The sequence below is a fragment of the Dromaius novaehollandiae genome, chromosome 13, assembly GCF_036370855.1.
Source record: "Dromaius novaehollandiae isolate bDroNov1 chromosome 13, bDroNov1.hap1, whole genome shotgun sequence".
NCBI classification, from domain to species: domain Eukaryota; kingdom Metazoa; phylum Chordata; class Aves; order Casuariiformes; family Dromaiidae; genus Dromaius; species Dromaius novaehollandiae.
The window spans coordinates 1,348,578-1,370,414 of NC_088110.1; the positions used below are offsets into that span (position 1 = coordinate 1,348,578).

The window sequence follows — 21,837 nt, forward strand, 5'->3', positions numbered from 1 at the left end:
ATAAATCGCAAATTCCCTTTGCAGAGAAGAGTCTCCCATGAGATGCACTGTCTTGGTTTCTCTAACCGTCAGTCCAGTAGCTAGGAGTATGTCTCCAGGAACAGGGCTCAGTCACAGTATTTCTATATCACATACCTTTTTGTTCTCCTTTTTTGATTTCTATAGATGAACATCTGCAAACCTCCCAATAAGACAGCTCCAGAGAATTTGGGTGAAGCTGTTCCTGAGGTCCAGGCCCAACGCGCTCGAAGGAATGGCTGGAGCTGGCCTCCACATCCCTTCCAGATTGTCGCCTGGTTGTTGTACCTCTTCTTTGCACTCGTTGGCTTTGGAATTCTGGTTCCTCTTCTGCCCCTCCACTGGCTGCCTGCTGGCTATATTGTATCCTTTGGTCCAGAAGAGAACATAACTATAATAAAGTATCAATGCTGATTTTTTTTAAAAAAATCCGTAGGTAGCATAGAAAGCATAGGAGAAAGCAGTCAAGCCAGAAATTTTTCTGAACTATAACCATAATCTTGATCTTCTCCAGTCTATTAAAAATACTTATTTTGAGATCCTCTTTGTCCATCCACTTTAGGTAGAATACTAACTAGATTCTAGTTCTCTCTTTCATGACTCCCTATTAGAGTTACTATCTTTGCCTCCAAAGCTCTTACATTGTCTACTCCTTTTTCTAATATTATTCTTCTATGTAAACTTCTTCTACAGTTGTGCTGCAGGGTTTGAGAATAGTCATCCTTAAAAAAAAACCTCCTGAAACATGCTTGCTGTGATGGGCAGCCACACTTCACTCTGCTGATTGAATGAGTCTTGAAAGGTAGCTTTGTATGCTTATGATTTTATGATGTGGTTGCTTGTGATAGCAGGTAAGCTTCTCCCAGGGGCCTTTTCCTGTCCTCTGTAGAAAAATTACGAATGACAGTCTTAAGCAGCATTATAATATGCATGTAACGGAAGTATCATTACTCTAAATATGAGCAGTATCAGAAGATAATAAAATTAGGTGCTGATACTATCAACACATCTTGTCTTGTGTGCTGCCCTGCAAAGCCTAGCTTGGCCCAGCCCATCTGTGTTTTCTGCCTCCTGTCCTCAACCCACCTCCCTAAAGCTGTGTGCTCTTTTTGGTCCTGCAGCCGAGAAGCACAGGGACTCGCACGTCGTACTCTTCCCACCATCCAGTTGCATTCGTCCCATTCCCCACCAGGGCTCCGGGGTGGAGCAGAACTGCTGTGTGGCAGGGTTTGGGGTTGTGCGAGTCTCCAGAAGGGGCTGTGCCCGAGTATGGGGTCCTGTGCTGGGAAGAAATCCTAATACTCTCGGTGCCACCTGGTACTTGCATAGGAGGTGGACTTCCTCAAAGCCAGGCCCTAACTCCTGGACGATTAGACTGTCTAGGGGATGGCAGACTAGAAGAGGGAGAGGGTAAATCCTGAGATCTGAATTCAGTACTAACAAATCTGGTAAAGGGCTAGAATGTGTGAGCAACTGTTTGCTTTTGTAATCTCTTTGATAACATCTTTCCTAGTAAAAATAAAATTGGCTAAGTGGATCAGTGAGATTCAAGCTGTAAAGACTGACCTTGCTTATGAAATGTCATATAAAGCCAAGGCAAATCTGTGCATGTACATTTTTGATGTGCATAGCACACACATTTTTAATGTACGTAGGACTTCCTGTTGTCAAAGGCCAAATTAGAATGAAATTAAATAGTCCCATTAGTGCTTGTTGTTTTTACTAGGTTCATCTCTGGCAATTCATATGAAGATTATTCCAGATATGTCGGTCTTACTGTATCAAAAACCAAGGGGAAAATTTAACATTCTGTAACTAGAAACAAGAAAAATCTTTGGTAATAGCCTATTTTGCTTTTCGTATTTACAGCTTCCTTAGCAGAACCAGATAACCAAGAAATATTGAAGACAGAATCCCAGGGAAAGTTCTAAAGATATGTTGCTTGGATATGCGCTTATATAATTTGTATATTTAAGTATGTCCATGTAGCCTTTGATACGTTTGGGATACTTTTTGTATTGCTTTATCATTGGCTTAGTTACATTTGCATGACTTACTGTTGATAGTATCATTAGCTAACAGCAAATTCCTTTATGTTATGATGGTTCAAACCTCATAAGTATATCTACAGAGTATTTTCATACCTCAATCTAAACACATTCTAATTCAACAGATTAATGTATCCCAAGGCTTTGCTACCAGTTAGTAAAGCACTAATGTTTCTTTTTTGTCGAATGTGAATCCCTTCCTATTCTATTACTTCATGAAAGCTCCAGTCAGCTAGGCCTCTCAAAGACCTCATTTTTTCCTTAATTATACTGCTGTGATTTCCATAAACCTTAGTATGATCAATGGTGTACACAACTGAGTGTATAACAAATAAGATTAATTTTTGGATGCATGTTTATTAAATTACAGTATATTGAGAAACAAACTCCAGAGCACTGTCATATTCCAGACGTGTAAGGCTGCTGCTTAGTATTCCTTTCAAATATTGACAGTTCAGATGTGTGATCAAAAGTACTCCTAGGGTTTTTTTTTTCTCTGACTTACTACTGCAGTTAGAAGTAAGAATCCAAACAGGTAATCCTCAGAGGAAGAATGACAATTCCTAGATACTGTCTTTCAGTAAATTATATAGAATTCTACTTTATTAGCTCTTGCTGAGGATTCTGACTAAGGAAAAGGAAGCAAGGTGATCAGTACCAGTTCCTTGATGTGTCTTTTTTCTTTTTTCTTTTTTGGAAGTTTAATCTTGTGAGGGGGCATGTGCATGGCCTTAACTGGCTGTTCCTTTCCAAGTATTCTGTATGGACTAAGAGATGTGGACCTGTGCCAACAGTCTGCTCATGGGGTCAGATTCTGGTAAGTAAAGGTAAGTTTTAAAAACTTCTGTGCTAGGAAACACATTTCTGTGAGCCAGAGAAGTACATAATAAGGAGGGTTGTTCCTGTAGATTGTTTGTTTACCCAGAGAATATTTACTGCAGAGAGACAGGCAGCATTAATGAAGCTCAGATGAATGTGCTGTAATCAGTTATATAGTAATTTCTAGTGACAAGCCATGTACTTCTCATCTGTGTGAGCTTTGTGTACTAAGAATAAATATATAGTCATTAAATGGCTCATACAATCCTTAACTGTGTACTTCAGTGTCCAGGAGTGTGTTTTATCTACCATTTAGTTGTTCATCTTACTGCAGTCTCCATTGATCCTGCGGATACCAATGTGCGAAAAAAAAACTATCTGGGGCCTCTGGCCACCTTCAATCGTAATCAGCATGCACATGTCATTGAAAACCGTCATTGCCATGTCTGTGATGTAGATGTGTAAGTATCTTCTCTTTTCCTTCTGTTAATCTCTCTTCATCACCATTAGACTATAAAATTGAGTCTGAGTCCCTGAAGTTCTTAACTCTGTAGTGACATTTAAATTTCACCCTGTGGCAGTTAGTTGGGTAGGTGTCCATTGTCGAATGTGGACATGGTTCTGTGCGGCTGTTTTTAATCACTCTTACGCTGTGTGGAGAGGACTGTACTGAGTGGTTCTGTATTGTTTGGATGTTGTTGTTTGATCTGAGAACAAGATGCAACTTCTGTGTGTGTGTGCTTGGGTTTGACTAGACACTAATTTGAAAGCTGGAAAAGTTTGGAGGGCAGATGTTAAATGAAGCTTTGCAGAATTGTTAAAAGGCTTCAAAGAATAAGAAGCTGATCTCCAAATTAGAAATTACACAGCGCATAGAAAAGGCAGATTTTGCAGTGTTCGTGATTGTGCTCCAAAAACAGCCAACAGCTTTGGGTGTTTAAGCATTCCTGATGTAGCGGGTTTTCTCACTACTGGCAGGATCTCTACTGTTGTACCCCTCTGCATTTGTCTCACTGGAAAGTTATGGTAACGGGTTGGTGATGCCACTCTAATACCACCCTTTCTTTGGCAGGAGTGCCAAGTCAAAGCACTGCGGAACTTGCAACAAGTGTGTGTGTGGCTTTGATCACCACTGCAAATGGCTCAACAACTGTGTGGGGAAGAGGAATTACTGGTAAGGGCCTGGCATTGTGACAGGAACACTGCACAAATAATACCCCCTTTCTCCTCCCAGGACTCTCCTGCCTGTCAGTCCAGTCTGTACTCTGTCACACAAAACCACTTTTCTTTCAGATCCCAGCTGAATAAAATCAGTCATGAGGAAACTAGATGGAGATACAAGCATGACTATGACATTCAAATAAAGGGAGGGATAAAACTCCTGCACTTAGAATTTTGTAGTCGAACATCCACAAGTAAAATAATCTATTATTTGGTATAATCAATGATTTGGTATTAGGAAAAGCTTATGAGATGTTGATTGGGTGTCCTTAATGCTTCTGAAGCATGATCATGCTGTTGTTCCTGTCTCAGAAACAACTTGAATCCAGCTCGCCTTTCCTGTGAGACTTGCCATGTGATGTGGCAGGAGTTAAAGCAGCGTATAGGCAACTCTAATCTGTCCTGGGTCTAAGGTAAAGAATAAAGAGGCTATCAGTGATGATTGCTGCTCAGCTTATTTTCCTGTGCTAGAACCACAAGGAAAGCAGGGAATTGTTACTGCTGGGTGGCACATTGTACTGTCATGAGATTTTGTGCCGGGAGCTCTTTGTCTATTCTAGAAATACTGGACTTGACTACAATAGCTCTAAGGGGTCACAATTTAGAGTCCCAGGATAACAAATCAGTAATAAGACTGTATTTATAATAATTTATTTATAATAATCCAGTACTTATAATCAGTGTAAGAAGGTGCCACAGTAATTTGTGATAGCTGTCTATATCTTTGTCTCTTTACTATTAGAGTTTGGGATTTTGAATGTGTATGTGTGATATTATTGATGTGCTAGATTTGTATTTTGCACTGAAGCCACTCAGACTTATCACCTTTTTGGCAGGCTCTTTTTGAATAGTGTGCTGTCTGCCATTCTGGGCCTTGGCCTTCTGCTGCTCGTGGCTTTCTACATCTTTGTGGAGTTCTTCATTAATCCCATGATGCTTCGCTCCGACCAGCAGTTTGAAGGTACTAGCAGTGCTTCAACTGAGCATCTTGTTAATCAGCCAGCATATCTTGAGGGCCAGGTGTATATGGGATTGGATTCTGTGGGCTCTCCCACTGAGGAGGAATTCTCTTCCCTTACTCCTCCTTCAATGTTATATTTCTCCAAGAATATCTCTGCTTAGCTGGATTGAATGTGTTTCCTTCCAGAGCCTACTAACTGCTCTTCCTATGGGCCTTGCATATGCCAGGTTTTATAGGTCTCAAGGGCATAACTTTGGGTCTGCTAGTATTTTTGAGTTAACAATATTTCCAGCTGTAAAGTTTGGTTAGAGATATTTAATACATGGACAATCTACTTGCTTCCTACTGTTGTTTTCATACCTTTACCATAGTATGTTTCCCCCCTTAGTTCCCTGGCTTGCCTTCTCCTTTGACTAAAGTACTCATTCTCTAACTGCGCTGGCTTCCTTTCCTCATCTGACACAACTTTGTGCCTTGCTACCTCACTTCCTAACTCTTGCTGTTTTGGAGTTTTCATTGCAGTGTTATGTTTTTCTTTTACAGTTCTAAAGAACCACACAGACGTCTGGTTTGTGTTTCTTCCTGCAGCTCCTGTTGAGACTCAGGCACCTGCCATTTTGGTCTCAGCTGGGATTTTTATTCTTCTGAGCCTAATGACCGTGTTCCTGCTAGGCCACCTCTTGACCTTTCACATCTATCTTAGTAGGTATTTTGTTCCTGTCATCTGCACCCCATTTCATTCTCTTTTAGCTTGTACTGATTCTGTGTTCATTGTGTGTTCACCCATATCACAAATATCACAGAATATACACACAAATTTGTCACATATATGTGACGTCGCAAAAATATGTTATAAATATACAGACATTGTGCAAGATTATATCGAAGAGGTAGAAATTTTGGATTTATCATTATACTTTTGATTTTCCCCAGAGGTCCTGTCTTACTCCAGTTTGTAGAAGTCGCATTACACGCTATCTTTGAATTTCTCTAGCTTACACAAATTTCTTTTTCACCAAGTACAGTTCAGAATACAGTAGGGAGAAAGCTGGGTAGGTGAGGGGAGAGCAGTGGATATTGTCTCCGTTGACTTCACCAGGGCTTTTGACACTGTCTCCCATAACATTCTCATAGGTGAGCTCGGGAAGTGTGGGTTAGATGAGTGGACAGTGAGGTGGACTGAGAACTGGCTGAATGGCAGGGCTCAGAGGGTTGTGATCAGCAGCGCAGAGTCCAGTTGGAGGCCTGTAGTTAGCGGTTTGCCCCAGGGATCAGTACTGGGTCCAGTCTTGTTCAACTTATTCATCAATGACCTGGATGAAGGGACAGAGTGCACCCTCAGCAAGTTTGCTGATGATACAGACCTGGGAGGAGTGGCTGATACACCAGCGGCTGTGCTGCCATTGAGGGAGACCTGGACAGGCTGGAGAGTTGAGCAGAGAGGAATCTCACGAAGTTCAATGAAGGTGAGTGCAGAGTCCTGCACCTAGGGAGGAATAACCCCATGCACCAGTACGAGTTGGGGGTTGACCTGCTGGAGAGCAGCTCTGCAGAGAAGGACCTGGGAGTCCTGGTGGACAAAAAGTTAACCATGAGACAGCAAGGTGCCCTTGTGGCCAAGAAGGCCAACGGTATCCTGGGGTGCATTAGGAAGTGTTGCCAGCAGGTCGAGGGAGGTGATCCTCCCCCTCTCCTCAGCCCTGGTGAGGCCACATCTGGAGTACTGTGTCCAGTGCTGGGCTCCCCAGTATAAGAGAGACAGGGCAGTACTGGAGAGAGTCCAGTGGAGGGCTACGAAGATGTTTAAGAGACTAGAGCATCTCTCTTTTGAGGAAAGGCTGAGAGAGCTGGGCATGTTTAGCCTGGAGAAGAGAAGACTGAGAAGCGATCTTATCAATATATACAAATATCTTAAGGAAGGGTATCAAGAGGATGGGGCCAGACTATTTTCAGTGGTGACCAGCGACAGGACAAGAGGCAACGGGCACAAACTGAAACACAGGAAGTTCCATCTGAATATGAGGAAAAACTTCTGTACTGTGAGGATGACAGAGCACTGGAACGGGTTGCCCAGAGAGGTTGTGGAGTCTCCTTCTCTGGAGACATTCAAAACCCGCCTGGACGCGATCCTGTGCAACGTGCTGTAGGTAACACTGCTTGAGCAGGGGGTTTGGACTAGATGCTCTCCAGAGGTCCCTTCCAACCTCAACCATTCTGTGATTCTGTGAAAGCACTCCACAAATGCTTGATTTGGGATGACTACATTTCCTCTTGTCTGTAAGACCTCACATAAATGTTCTTATTGTTTCCAAGATTCAAATTAACCCTGTAGATTTCAGCAGAATAATTTTTTTTTTGCATCCCAGAGCATGCATTTGGTCTAAGTTTACCAACCTGTTCTTTATCTGGGGATAATCACATATCTGTCTGCCTGAAGGCCTGTCTAGAGGCCTTTTGTGCCTTTCAAAAGGGTGGAATGAAGCCAGTGAAAAACTTTTTCCCACCTTAGTCAGATTTCCAGGAGCATCTTGAAGTTATTACATCAGAAAATTCTAATGAAGCCAGCACAGCTTCACAGAGATTACCAGCCACCAACACCATTTCCTTCTTTCAGAGGTGAATCACAGAAATCACAGAAAAATTTAGAGTCCAGATAAACCTGGAGTTTCCATACTGAATGATATTGATAGCCATTTCCAGAACAACTTGGATAAAGATTGGACAGTTGCTAGTAAGTCCTTAAGATTAAGGGAAGGCATCTTGAATTTTAGACTAGATGGAGGAAATAAATACAATTTCCTAATGGAATTGTTCTTGATAATATAATAGTGTGGGACTTGATATAAAAAATGCATGCAATTATCTATAGTCTACAGGAAGCTTATCCGGATCATGTTTATCTAGGTTGCAGATAAACTCTAGCTGGTTTTGTGTAAAGGCGTCTTGGTGCAGTAGGACTTACTAGCTCAAGTACGACATGATGTGAGCAAGGTGCACACACACATTCTTTGCAACTCTGTAATACTAGTTTGGATCTTATGTGGTTTGTGCTTATCCCAAACTACTAAGGTCAGCTGTCTCCTACAGACCCCCAGTCCCCAACAACTGCAGTATCAGGCCGGCTTAGCAGTGCATGTGCAAGATGGGGCCTGAGTTAGGCCTGTGCCTAAACTATACTATCTTGGAACTCGAAGCAAAAGAGAGGCCAAGTGAGACAAAGCAGTTAATACCAGCTCAGTTCCAGTGATGGCCGATTCAGATTGGCTCATAGGGGCCTTTGTGAGTTTCTTCACTGTACTTTGATTATGTGAGAGATGCTATTTCTCCTTTACCTTAGGTAAGTGCAGACAGTATAGGTCTGATTTTCTAATAGGAGGTCTGTCCTGCAGATAAAGATCTCATTATGGAATCTGTACTATATTTGCACAAAATGATTCTTGGAATTCAGAGGAAGAAGTTATCAAAAGGGCTCTTCATTAGATCTCCTATTTATTGCTGCATCCAGAAGGGAAATTTATGTTTGGAAGTTCAGATGGGCATCAAAAAACTTTTTTTCAGTCATCATCTACAATGAAGCCAATGCTACTTGGCTGCCTTACATGAGTTATGATGAAAAAAGATCTTACCCTTGCGATTGTCACTGGTGCCAAAATTAGAGAAGAAGGGACATGATGGAAGAAGAATGAGAATGCCAGCTACAGACTGTCCTTGGATGGATTTTTTATGTTGTCAGCTAACAGTGATTTGCCACCACAAACTAGGTCAGCACAAACCAGTGCAGTTCCAGAAGCAAAACAGTTACACTTATGAAGTGCAGCATTTGATAGATGAGTACTCTTCAGTTGGCGTTCATGCTACAGTCAACAGAGTCATTGACACTTGGTTTCCTTTTACAGCCTCTTGGAGCTTAACTTAAATTTGGTCACACTGTCTGTGATTTTGCCTGCTTTGTATAATTGAAAGTTGACTATGCTAGGTTAATGATGATCGATGACAACGAAAGGATTATCCAGTTTAGTTGTGAGCTGTACTTAACCCTGGCTTTGTGTGCAACAGCCACAAGAGGGTGCTCGCTCCTTGGAATAAGGACATGCTTTCTCTTGCAGACCCACAATGTGGGCAGATGTTATCCCAGTTTTATGTTTTGTTTTGTTTGGGGGTAATTTTTTTCCTCTTTCAGAATAATTTTTGATCCAAATTAAGTTTTCTTTTGGATCCAACTTTAAATATTTATGACTTACAGTGAAACAACATTTAATTATTATTAACATTTATTACATTAAAGTTTACTACCCCATTGAAATTGGTTCCAGCTGTGATCAGTGCTGTGCAGAAGTGCGGTGTGTACGTCTTTGCTTAAAAGGAGTGATGCTGCCATACTGATGCCAATGTTGTGTGTTATGTAAGACCAAAGTATTAGCATTACAGCTGGGATTCAGATGGACAAAATATGTCTATTTTAAATTCATCTTATTTCACACCTGTAATTTTCAGTAGTCTCTTCTGTAGTCTCTTCTGAATGTTTCTAGGTAGGCAGCGTTGAAATGAATTGCCTAGCCCTTTTGGGACTAGCAATTACAAGTTATCAATTAAAACATAATTATAGTTCATGATTATTTTTTTCATGAACCTGATTTTCATATTTAAATTACAAGAAGAAAATAGCACCTCTGTGAGTGGAATTGCCCTTAAGTTTCACAGGAAAAATAGCTTAGAAAGGTACAGCTATGACAGTTTTAGAATCTTGCTTTGTTACAAGCACAATGAAATGGTCAGAACTACTCTACTGTTCTTAATTGCTCTCTGTTAACACTCAAAAGGAAGTAGGTTGTTCTTAAAATAGTAGGTCCAGGTGTACAAAATTACCAGTCTTGATTGAGGTTCAATTCAGTCAGTGAAGCATGGCCCTTCAGAAGTCTGGAGGGAGGGGATTGAGATTGGGTTGGTACTCAGATGTCAAAAAAGCATTTAATAGGGAATACAGGAAAGGATATGTGGTTCTTCACAAGCTATAATTATATGTTGCAGTGTTATCTAGCCAGATGAGTGCAGTATTTTTAGCTAGATAAATCCATTAAAATATTGTTGCACTGGTAAGCACTCAGAAACCAAAGAATTCTAAACTGAAGATGATATATAGCCCTTTACTGATGAAGCAATATTCTGTTTCTCGAATAAAGCATACAGAAAATTTTATGAGGATTTACTAGCACGCTGTACTGCCCCTGTCAAGTGCATCCCCTAATCACTTAGCTACAAACTCACACTCCTTTTTATGCTGTATCTTCCTGCCCAAATGAATCTTGAATTCTTTTTCATTCATAAAAAAGAAGGTTATTGCTCTAACAGGAGGAGCACCTTCTCCTCTGCTCTCCCTCACTTTCCTGCAAAGTAGTCCTGTGCTTTGGGCAGGGTTTTGAGAGGTAAGATATTACAGATTTGAATGTTTTCAAGCAGAACAAGGATTTTAGCCTGGTTCTCTCATATCCTAGGCATCTGCTTTAACTACTGTGCCACTGTATTAAGAAAGAACAACCAGGCTGCACATTAAAAAAAATGCAGCAACTATTTTTGTGGTTTTTGCTCTAAAATACTTGTCGTATCAGGTTCACTGGGGTAGGAATGTCTGAGTTTCAGATCCTCATAATGTTTTAGGTCTCATGAAGAACCAAGCTGCTCAGAAATGTCAGTATATACCTGCTTTTGGTCATGCATGGAAGCAGATGTGTTTGTATGTCGGGGACTTTAAGAGTATAAACTCAGTCGCATATGAACCTTGGATGTCTCTAGGATTTGGCAGCAGCACAGTCAGGCATTTGTTGCTCACTGTTTTGAACATAGGTATCTGTCTTCCTTATGGGACAGAGTGACCTGCTGGAGCTTTTTGATTTTCCCCAGCCTGGAAAACTACCGTTAGTTTCCAAGACTGGAGTCTACAGTTAGCACTAGATATTTTTTGACAACTCTCTGGGCTTTCTGTATGATACAGATCTTTAACATACTGGATATAAATAATGGGTTTACTTCTCTCTGGAACATGCTGAATAAATTGCTGGAGCGTAGAAAAATATACCAGATATGAGATTTAGAAGAATAGTGTGGCTATGAGAAGGTGCTGCGATGAAGACAATAAGGGATATAGATATACAGCACAAAGGTATTTTTGTCTTAGAGTGTCTGTCTCTTCATGTTTACAGTTACTATTTAATTGTATATAGTTATTTGAATCGTTCTCGAGAAGTATATGTAATTGGGGAGTGGCATTTCATGCACTGACATCTCTTCCTTTCTTCCCAGTGTGGAACAAATTGACTACGTATGAGTACATTCTGCAGCAGCGTCCCCAACAAGAGGTGAAGGAGGTAGACAAACAGCTGGAGTCTTGTCCCTCCCAAGTGAGACCCAGTCAGGTACTTGTTCTATTTTCAATCCATTTCTCAAAAAAAACAGCCTCACTTGTCTGCTGTGTCGAGTTTGCTTCAGTTCTGTGAGCTCCAAATTTTAGAGGCTGTTGCTAGGAATAAGACTTTTGAAGTACTTTGGTGGAGTTGAGTAGGATGTGAGAGAGTCTAAGCCTGTAGCCTGAAGAACAGTCTAGGCATAAGCGAGCACTGCTTTCAAAAGAATCAATCTCACCCACTCTCTGTCTCAGCCGCTTGTTTTGGGCCCTGCACTATCTATTGCCTTCTGCCAGTGCAGCTGTTTGTTACAGTCACGCAGTGCACAGGGTGGGGGAATCCCATCTGGGTAAGAATATACTTTAAAAAAAGATAGTTGAGCTGGTGTATAGATGGGCTAGCTCCCCGCTGTCTGGTTCACCAGGCAGTCACATAAATGTTTGTGTCGCCATGAGAGCAGATGACTGAAGAGTGGGAGGGGTCCTGTCACTGGGAAGGACAGGTTCATCTGTTTTGGTGGAAGTATCACAATTTTCTGGCTTGTGTGAGCGGTCTCATGACCGAGAGCGAGACAGGTTCTAAGACTAGAGAAATTGGCGTTAATCATTGAGCAGCTGATACCAAATTGTTTTACCATCTTGAAAAAGAAAAGGAGACAAATTATGTTCGGAAAGGACCTAGATAGCCTTGCTTTTCTTTGAATTGAGCTCTGCAGAAGTGATAAGTATCTGTGTGATTACTGTGATGTTGATCTGTATCTCTGTAAAAGAGGTTTACAAGCTCTTTTATGCTATCATACTGTGCAGTGGCATATGTTCTATTAACTGAGATATTTGGTGTAACTTGCTTTGCTGAAAGGCAGCTCCATCCTTGGGCTTCTCGAAATTTGACTGTTCTAATTGTACTGGTCTTGAATGGGAGATTGGATAAGGGACCTCCAGAAGTTCTTTCCAGTCTAAATTATGCTTTGATTCTGTGATCCCTTGTAACTCCATCTAGCTCTATAGTTACCTATTATACAACCAGGTTTATATTTCGTAAGAAATTAATTATGTCTTGTACGTAGAAATACATTACTTCTGATTTGGAATTTCTCATTATCTCTAGACTCATTAATAGTTTTTCCCTATCAGAGGAAAGTGGAAAATGAGTGAATTCCCTATGGAGACCTCAGCTTTTCATAGACATTTTTTTACTGCCTTGGAAAAGTTGAACTTTCAGTTTGAACGCAGGTTTCCATAACAACAAAGATGTTTGGCTCTTTGTCTCCTAGAGCTTTGCTTACTATGAAAATTAAAATCGTAACGGAGCTTTAGCTCTAATCGTTTTCTTGTTACTGAATTTCGACTGATACTGAAAATATACCTGAGCAGAGGTGGACACTGTATGTGTGCACATTTGAGATGAGACCGCTCAATGATGCTCTCCTGTGTGCTCCTACAGACCCTGTAGATCTATATGAATAAGGTTAATTTGAAGCAGCAAAGCTAGAAGAAGCAGGGTGAAAAGGAGTTCTGTATTTCAGGACTACAGTTAATACCTTGGGGAACAATAAAGACTGGAAGATGCCCAGTAACATTGTTAAGAAAAATGTTAACCCACCAGATTTTTCTTGTTTCTAACATAGCAACCAGAGATAAACACAAACAAATAGATTGGAGTAGGAGTACACCAAGTGACTTGCCTTTTGTGAACTAAGTTCTGTTGATTACAGCCTTTTTTAGCTCGAGTATAAAAATCCTTTGTAATTGATCCAAGATGTTGCAAACATAAAATGGAAATCATGCTGTTCCCACCTTTGTCTTAACTGTTCGTTCATTTTAGGGAATAAGAAGAAGCATGCAGTTCCCCTTCAATACATATATTTGAGCCTCATTCAAGCCTAGGTGTTGATTTTGGCTTCAGTTTTACACGTTTCTCTGTTAAGTCTTCATCCACATTCAGATTACAGGATTCTTATGTACTGGTAAAGATCCTTCTCAGAACATGCACAAAGTAAAAGTACTAAGTTTGCACACTTAAGTGGTTCAGATATCACAAAAATGCAAAAATGTTAGAAATACAGTCTTTGCCTCTGTAGTGATAGCCAAAGCAGCATGTGCATGTGAGAGTTTTTCTGCAGATAGTTACAAAACAATCCAAAGAAATATAAACTAAATCAAAAGTGATGCTTTAATGCATAGCTGCATTCACACCAGGGAGCTGGCTTTCAGAGTGAAGACCTGCTGGGATGTGATTTTTTTCATACTCCTCAGCTGAGATGTCAAAAAATTGTCATAGAGACCAGTCTAAAGCCACAATTCTCCTGTGTCATAGATGCCAGTATTATGACAGCATTCATTAAATACAGAAGACAAATTCAGCTTGTAGAAAAAGCTCTACATTTAACAAGTACCACACAGTTATATAAGAAATGATATAATCCCTATCACAAGGGGCTGTATGTGTCATGGCAGTTTTCACTAAGTTTCAAAGGTTTAGCACTCTTAAGTGTTGTTAACATCAGTTGTATATGGAACCATCAGTACAGTAAAAGGCAGGTGAGGGTTGAATAGTATGGGATATAAGATGAGGTTTACTTCCTATAGACTAGTACCATGATATTTTCTTTTTCATGATTTGAGAAGTCGTTGAGGATTACCAAATGAGAAGCAGGAAGTTTTTTTCTTCAGTTGTGAACACTGTGAACAGACATTTCTGTTTTGTTAGTGAAACGTCATACATATGTTAAACTGATCGGTATTTAAATACATTTTAGAAAATAAAAGGGCATTCACTATGAGTTATTTATCTATTCTTTTGAAAAAATATCCAAATTTACTGAAAGTTGTATAGATAATTAAGAAAAAGATCTGGAAGTAATACTATGAAAATAACTCTGAAAATAACATAATACCAAATATATGGTTGAGGCCTCTACACATGATGCTGGAACATATTCCCTTAGAAACTGACTTCCTTCACTATCTGAATAAGCATAATAAAGCATGTCTACCAAAGTGGAGCCTGTTTCAAATTAAACTTATGGGTTGGTTAGTCAGCAGCTGTAGATTTTTATAGTTACTTTTGTCTCTAGAAAGACATTGCCATATAGACCCTAATTTTGGGACATACAGTGAGGGTTGCTGATAGGATGATATCCTATAGAGTGTATCATTGCATTACTCTGTACCTTAGGCTAGAAATTCTGATTAATGGCTATCTTTGCAATAATATTTACTTTATGATACTGTTTCTTTATATTATGGATATCTCCACCATAAGTGTTGGGTTTCCTGGCCATTCTATTGTTGTTGACTTGCTTTGGACACTAATTCAGGTTGGTGAGATTTGATTTTAAATGCTAAACAGATTTTACTATGTTTCCTTCACATTTTCAATATTGTTTCTGTCTTCTAATGTTTGGTCAAGTTCAATCTAATCTTCACTCTCAGCCTCAGCACTCGCAGCAGACCCTGTTTCCCTGGGCCAAAAATCACATTTTTCTGGTGGATTCTGCCTCTCCTCCAACTTGACAGCATTTTAGGGTACTTTCCATCACCGAAATGGATGATGAGAAGGACAGCTGCCCTGGGCAGGGAGCTGAATTTCCCCAGAAGCTGTAATCATAGAGCTTGGGAAGAAAGGCAGACACAGCTGGTATTTGCCTTTAGAAGGGAGAGAGACTGAGCATGGCCAGGAACTGTAAGGTGGCAATGGATTTTGGCAAGCAATTGAGCGAGCTATTTGCAGCATGAGCAAGCGTGGAATCCTAACAACCCAACTGGTAAGGGCAGCTTCATCTTGCTGTCACAGTTGAAGGAGGTTGGATATGCTGCTGAGGGCTCCGTGGGAGCTGAGGGGGCCTGGGACTGTGAGCAGTAGCTGTCTAAGTGTAGCTTTTCTAATACTGAGAGAACATTGTATTTTATACTTATCCGTTTGTTTCTGCTAGTTAGCCCTCGTGGTTTAGTTTCTTTTATGTGGCTGCTTTGCTGATGCATATTTTACAAGGCTGAAATGGACAAAATGGATTTTAAAAAGCTCTTTTATTCCTTACTTGGAAAGAGTCATTCATGAAACTCTCAAGATGTATCATTTATTAATCTCCTTTGAATTGCCAGGCCTGCAGTCCTGTTTATAGACACTGAGTCCTGATGTTTTTCACTAACTGTGCACTGTAATGGTCACAGTCCTAGGAGGATGGCTCCTGCTGCAGCTCACTTCAGGCACAGTGCAGTTTCCTCTGAAAAGACCTACATCTCTCCTGCTATATAATTGCAGGAATACAAGATTGTGTCTGATCTCCTTCATTTGTGATGCCATGTGCATGAGGCTTGAATGTAAGTGCTAAGAATTTGGTCTCCAAGGAGCTTAGGCAAACATTTACGCACACCTCATTTTCAGTCAGTGATGAGCAATGACCTGACATGAGTTACAAGTTACATTTGAAGTGCATGCAGTAAATTCGTGAGGATTATTAATCCTGCACTCAGGTAAACCCTACTTATAATAGTGAACCCAAAAGAGTTCATTTCAAACCTGAAACTTCGGAAAGTTCATATGTTTAAAACTGCTAAATCAATTCTCTCCAAATCTGATGCGAGTACTTACAAACTAGTTGCAAATTGCTTTTCCCCTTTTTCTTTTCTTTACCTGTTTGCAGGACCACAAAAGCACAAGCGTGTTACAAAAATTAGCATGCCTGGAGTCTTTCCAGTTTGGCAACTCTCTTATCAACAATTAAATGAGTAAAGTGACTCCAGACATTCGTGCCAAGATTTTCAAAAGTAACTGGTAATTTTGGAAGTTTCTATTCTGGTTTGTAAAGAAGAGCAGCCAAAGTTGATCAGAATAGAGTGTGCTGCCTCTGACAGTGGCCAATTGTGGATGCTAAGAAAAAGAGTACAGGAACAGAATATATGGGTGCTCCCCATAACACTCTCCCAGCATTTGGCAATAGTGTCTCAGGGCTTCTGGAACACAGAGCTTCTAATGGCTTTGTACATGCAGGTTTCTCCCACAGTCTTTCCTAATTTTTTCTTGAATCCCTGTAACATTTAGAATCTGCAGCATCCTGTGGCAGAGAGTGCTACAGTTTAATTACATGCTGGGTCAGAAAATGTAGCCTTCCTTTTGTTTGTTTTGAGTATATTTCCTGACTGTTTTATTTGATGATACCTAAATGTTGTAGTCGAGAGACAGTAAACGGTGGTTGCCCATTCCCTTTCTTCATACCACTCCTACCTGCCCTGAGGCTTTTCCTCTCCTGGCTGAAAAGCCCTGCCCCATTAGCTGCTGCTTGTACAGAAACTGTTCCGTACCTCTGATAGTCATGTCAGTCTTCTCTAAACCTTTATCCAGTTCTTCTGTGGGAGAAGGGACTGGAACTGTACAGGGTATTCAGTGTCCAGGCTGCCTATGAATTTATTCAGTGGCATGAAACTATTTTCTGCTTGCGTTTTTTATGTCTTTCCTTCTCATTCCTATCATCTGAAATGATTTCTTGGCTGCAGCTGACTGTGAACTCCATGAATTCTTTTCTAGTTCAGAGACCATTGCTTTTTATATAAAGTTTAGACTGCTTTTCCTATGTGCATTACTTTATATTTAGCAATATTGATTTTCATCTGCCGTTTTATCACCCCATAATTCAACATAACAAGAATCTTCTGCAACTCTTTGCAGTTGGTTTCATTTTTATTGCCTTACATAAGGGAGTATCATCAGCAGACTTTATCTCACTGTTCTGCCCTTTTCTACATTGTTTATGAATTTGTTGAGCTGCAGAGGCCCTGGGTCCCTCAGGAACCTGTTTGTGTGATGTCCAACTTTGACTTCATTTTCTCAAGCTTGCTGATCAGGCTTTTCTAAAGAATAGGTCTCCCTGAGTTTGTTTGACCTTAACAGCTAAAATTGCTAACTGTATTTTAAAATTTTCCCCATCTTTACCAAAAAAAGGTTTTTAACACAATTTTTTTACCAAAAATATCTGCCTCAAAATATATGTGTGTCTTTGTAGTCATTGTGCGCTAAATGTTTAGAGGAGATTGTATCACTAATTATTCAAGTTTAAGAGCAGCTAGGAAAAGTATAGTGAACCAGCACGCCAGTGTCAAGGTTCTCTGGAGCATGGTTTATTCTTTCTGACAGCTGGGCTTCATAAACAGCATCATTTGTTACTCCGACCATCTTAAGAGTGTACTGCTTTAAGGGAGAAATGGAAGCCCTTTTCTGTAATGCAGACACTTGGATTTAGGAGCCTTGCTTATCAAGCCTTCTTATATGTTTACAAAGTTATGTAATTTTAAAATTCAGGACAGCATTACTTTGAATTCATCTATACCTAAGTAAAACGAGTAAGACAAAGCATTCTTGTCTGAAAAAATAGCATGATATTATTAGCCATACAAGATTCACACAAGAAACAGAAATTACTTTACTTTTTTCCTATACATTGTGTGCTTTCTTGTTGTCACCTCAATTTTGAATGAAAAAGATTTTTGCATTTAATACTTAACCCCTATCATTGAACTGTATGACTATTGAAGCCTTTAAGTGAGATTTTGCATGTAGTTCCAAGAAATGTTAAGCTGGTTCCCATAACTCTGCTGTGATGTGATTGTAAGTTGAGTCACATGAAATACTGGCTGGACTGAATGAATCAGGGACCTCTAATTCTCTCAGACTTGTTTTCCATCTTCTTAAGCAGTAGTTTCCTCTGCTGAGTTTCAGCTGTGCTCGTTGTAAGTGCAGACAATCCTTGGTGTGTGGCTGAGGAAGGGGGAAGAAAGCATCTCTGTAGTGCAAATCTATCTCCTCCACTATGTGTCCATATTGTTCTGAAAATGTTAATTCTTCTCTTTTTCAGGAAGCAGACTTTTTTTCAGGTAACCCTGGCTATACAGACCCTGATATTCAGGTGGAGGACTCTCCAGCCGTAACTTCAGGAAAAGAGTGAGTAAAGTTATAGATAGGAGGCTCCCAGCAGCGTGCATGCTGAATAGAAAGTTATCATCAAAGTCATTGATGGCCCCTGAGACAAAAATACTTAGGAGGGTAAGAAGCACCAATGTTTTGACGAAGGTACGCTCAAATCTCTGAGCTGCAGGAGGGTAAATGCTTGCAGAAGTGCTTGCCTTCCCTCCCCTGGGAAAATATATTTCCTAGCAAACTCTAGACTGTTTTGTTTTAAAATTAGTCTGAGGCTGCCTCAAATAGAGCTGGGAGCTGCATTTAAGCTTGTATCAAGGCTTCTACAGTGCAACTTAAAATCAAGATGGGAGGCTTTGTCACAGATGCACCCTTGAGTCTGCTTTGTGAGCAAAAAGGGAAATGTGAAAGCCTGTTAAGTTTGTGATTAGGCTTAGAGAGCTTCTGAGTAGGAAATGACAGTGAATGGTTATCTGAGATTGCCTTGGAATTAAACAGAAAACCCAGCTATTGCAGTTTTGAGAGTTTGTACATACCTGGTCATCTGGGTGGCCTCTGCAAGGCATGTCTGTGGAAGTGTAGCATTTGGGTACGTCCTTAACAATTCCTAGTTTTTTGCAACAGGTCTAAATTAAAGTTGAAGTCTAGCATGATGTTTAATTTATTTATCACCCAGACCCTCGTATTAGAATATTCTTCATATTCAGTTAAAAACATAAGAAGATATAAGGAAAGTTCAGCTAAAATTTACCCTAAACCTGCACTTTTTTGCTGCTGTGCCTCAGTTCAACAGCTGGTCACATGACCTGCTCAACACAATGTCCTAGCATGCTTTTGCATCAGAAAAATATGACCTTAAACTGTTCCCATTCCCCTTAGACTTTTTCTTGAATAGATTATTTTTGTCCCTTAAAGACTGTGACCCTTTCAGACTGTTTCCCTGGAAAAAGTCTACTATAGAAAACACTCACTTAGAAGCCCTTTTTTCACCTGGGGAAAGATATCAGTCTCAAAAACATCTTCAGGTTGACTTCATGCTGATTTTGCATTTATACCCCTACATGGGGTGGATTTGTGCAATGACTATTGAGCTCATTATAATTACACAGTCTTAGGGAGTCAAGAAACATGAACCACAATGTTTACAGCAGATGAACTGCCTTCCTTTAGGAAAGCACTCATGGTAAAAAAGGATCCTTGTCTCTTAATTGAGCCTTGCCTATTAACTCCTGGCCCTGGGGAGGGGAGAGGAAACCCATCACAGTTTGGGCACAGCTCTGTAGGAACAGTTATACTGCAGTCTTGCTGGCAATGCTGTGCAAAGCAAAAGAGGCTTCAGTCAGCCTGACTGAAGCTGGGTATGTGCAAAGAGAATGGGCATTGGAGTTAAGTAGTGTTTAGGGAAGCATCTTGTATATCTGCCATATATTTTAGCTTTTCAAGGCTCTATGTCCACAATGATGAAGCAGATCCTGAGCAGAGCTCTTCTCCTGACCTCCTTTCTCCTCAGTCTGCAATCCCTTCTCAGGTAAGTGGGAGACGCTGCATTCCATGACTTCTAGTGCTGCCATTTCATGGAGTTGCATGGGTGCACACTCACTGCAGTGCAGTCTGTCTGGGCTAACCTCCTGCATACACAGGAGCTTCCATTCCTCAGCATGTATGTGCAGGTATGACTATCCCCTGCAGTCACTGCATCCAAGAGAGACTCTCCTGTCTTAGCTCACACATATCATCAGATGCATTCTGCGGTTCCTTCATAAGCTCGCAGCTTAGCTGTAATGCATGAGGCCTGTACAATATCTTCCTGTTCCAATGCGGTTCAATGAGTACATCAATACTACTTTACTGACATAACAAGCTGTATGTTTCTGCAGAGCAAAACTGAACAGTTTATACATTCAAATTTGGAGGTTAGGTCATCTGTCCAGGGAAAGACAGCGTGTGTGGATTCAAAGCCCTAGTATATAAAGCAACTGTCAGGGTCAAGTTTTCTGCTTTCTTGGGGTTCATGTCCACAATTTGTTCCCCCCACCTTCATCAAATGGCAGGTAGTGGTGCTCTCTCCCTTTCTTCTAGGCTTATTAATCAAAGTCTTGTCATCTAAATGGTAAGAAAATTCTTTTACAACTATATATTTTGGACAAGAGTTATCTCTCTCTTGGTATGTCCTGTGCTATGTGACTTTTAGTCCCCTTTTCTACTTTGACTCTACAAACACATTTTTCCAGCAGTATCTCATATATCCTCCAGATGTATGAGACAACAGCCTAAAGGCATCCAAACACACAGAATTCTCTGTATGCAGGCAATGTATGTGTTCATTAAATACCTCTTCTCTATCACTGCTCTATAGCTACTCAGTCTAGTTTGGGTTTTATAGCCAACAGTTTTGGGACTGTTTAGCCTGGAGAAGAGAAGACTGAGGGGGGATCTTATCAATGTGTGTAAATATCTGAAGGGAGTGTGTAAAGAGGACGGGGCCAGACTCTTCTCAGTGGTGCCCAGTGACAGCATGAGAGGAAATGGACACAAACTGAAGCACAGGAAGTTCCATCTGAGCTTAAGCAAAAGGTTTTTTACTGTGAGGGTGACTGAGCACTGGCCAGGTTGCCCAAAGAGGTTGTTGAGTCCCCATCCTTGGAGATATTCAAAAGCTGTCTGGACAGGGTAGCCTGCTCTAGGTGACCCTGCTTGAGCAGGGGGGTTAGACTAGATGATATCTAAAGGACCCTTCCAACCTCAACCATTTTGTGATTCTGTGAGTCTTAAACTACAAAATACTCTTGGGCTTTGGTCATACCTAATGCTTATTTTTAAAAATAGGAGCAGTTAAAAGAGATAGCAATTAAAAAACCTGAGTGCCCCTTCTCTGGGCTAATGAAATGACTTCCCTTCTCCTGGACTTCTTGCTTTCACAGCAACAAAAAAAAAGAAGAAAGAAGAAGATGCATAAAGCTCCTTCCTCAGCAATGGACAGCAGATCTAAAACACACACTAGACCGTGGCCCTCTTTCCCAGATCCCCAGTCAGGTGAGAGTGCACCAGTCAGCTCCTCTGTTCTATAACTGTTCCAGTTAGGTGAAATTTGAAGGAATATATAGAAAGATGTTTTTAAAAAGTAGAATAAAGAAGTGAAGAACACAAGCTCTTGTTGGTATACCTAAGAAATATCATAGACTTCACTTTGGAAGCATGTGTGTTGTAAAGAGCTGATGGGGTGTATGATGCCAGCTTCTCCATATTCTTTATGAGGAATTACAGCTTTAAAAGAGGTGGGAAAGAAACAAGAGCTGCCACCAGAAACTGGAGCTAGAGTGAACAGAGGAGTACACAGGGAAGAAGGGACAGAGCAGTGACAGGAGAATTAACTGACAGGAAGCAAATGAAGGGAGAGCAAATGAAGGGAGAGACCAGAGGGCAATAGAGCATGTACAGAGGGCGCAAAAGAAAAGGGAAA

At 40.6% G+C, this 21,837-nt stretch overlaps 1 protein-coding gene across 4 annotated transcripts in view; it reads left to right on the forward strand.

Moving 5' to 3' along the window:
* ZDHHC1 (zinc finger DHHC-type containing 1) overlaps window positions 1-21,837 on the forward strand; it is a 32,564-nt gene that overhangs the window by 3,714 nt on the left and 7,013 nt on the right. For 2 of the 4 annotated variants that reach the window (XM_064519331.1, XM_064519333.1), the window contains exons 2-11: window positions 166-381; window positions 2,821-2,893; window positions 3,220-3,346; window positions 3,958-4,059; window positions 4,943-5,067; window positions 5,611-5,769; window positions 11,365-11,477; window positions 18,316-18,401; window positions 19,812-19,905; window positions 21,299-21,410. In XM_064519331.1, the coding sequence (XP_064375401.1) occupies window positions 166-381; window positions 2,821-2,893; window positions 3,220-3,346; window positions 3,958-4,059; window positions 4,943-5,067; window positions 5,611-5,769; window positions 11,365-11,477; window positions 18,316-18,401; window positions 19,812-19,905; window positions 21,299-21,410 (1,207 nt within the window). Of the gene's footprint in view, window positions 1-165; window positions 382-2,820; window positions 2,894-3,170; window positions 3,347-3,957; window positions 4,060-4,942; window positions 5,068-5,610; window positions 5,770-11,364; window positions 11,478-18,315; window positions 18,402-19,811; window positions 19,906-21,298; window positions 21,411-21,837 lie in introns of those variants that run through there. The other 2 variants (XM_064519334.1, XM_064519332.1) reach the window with 2 other exon arrangements.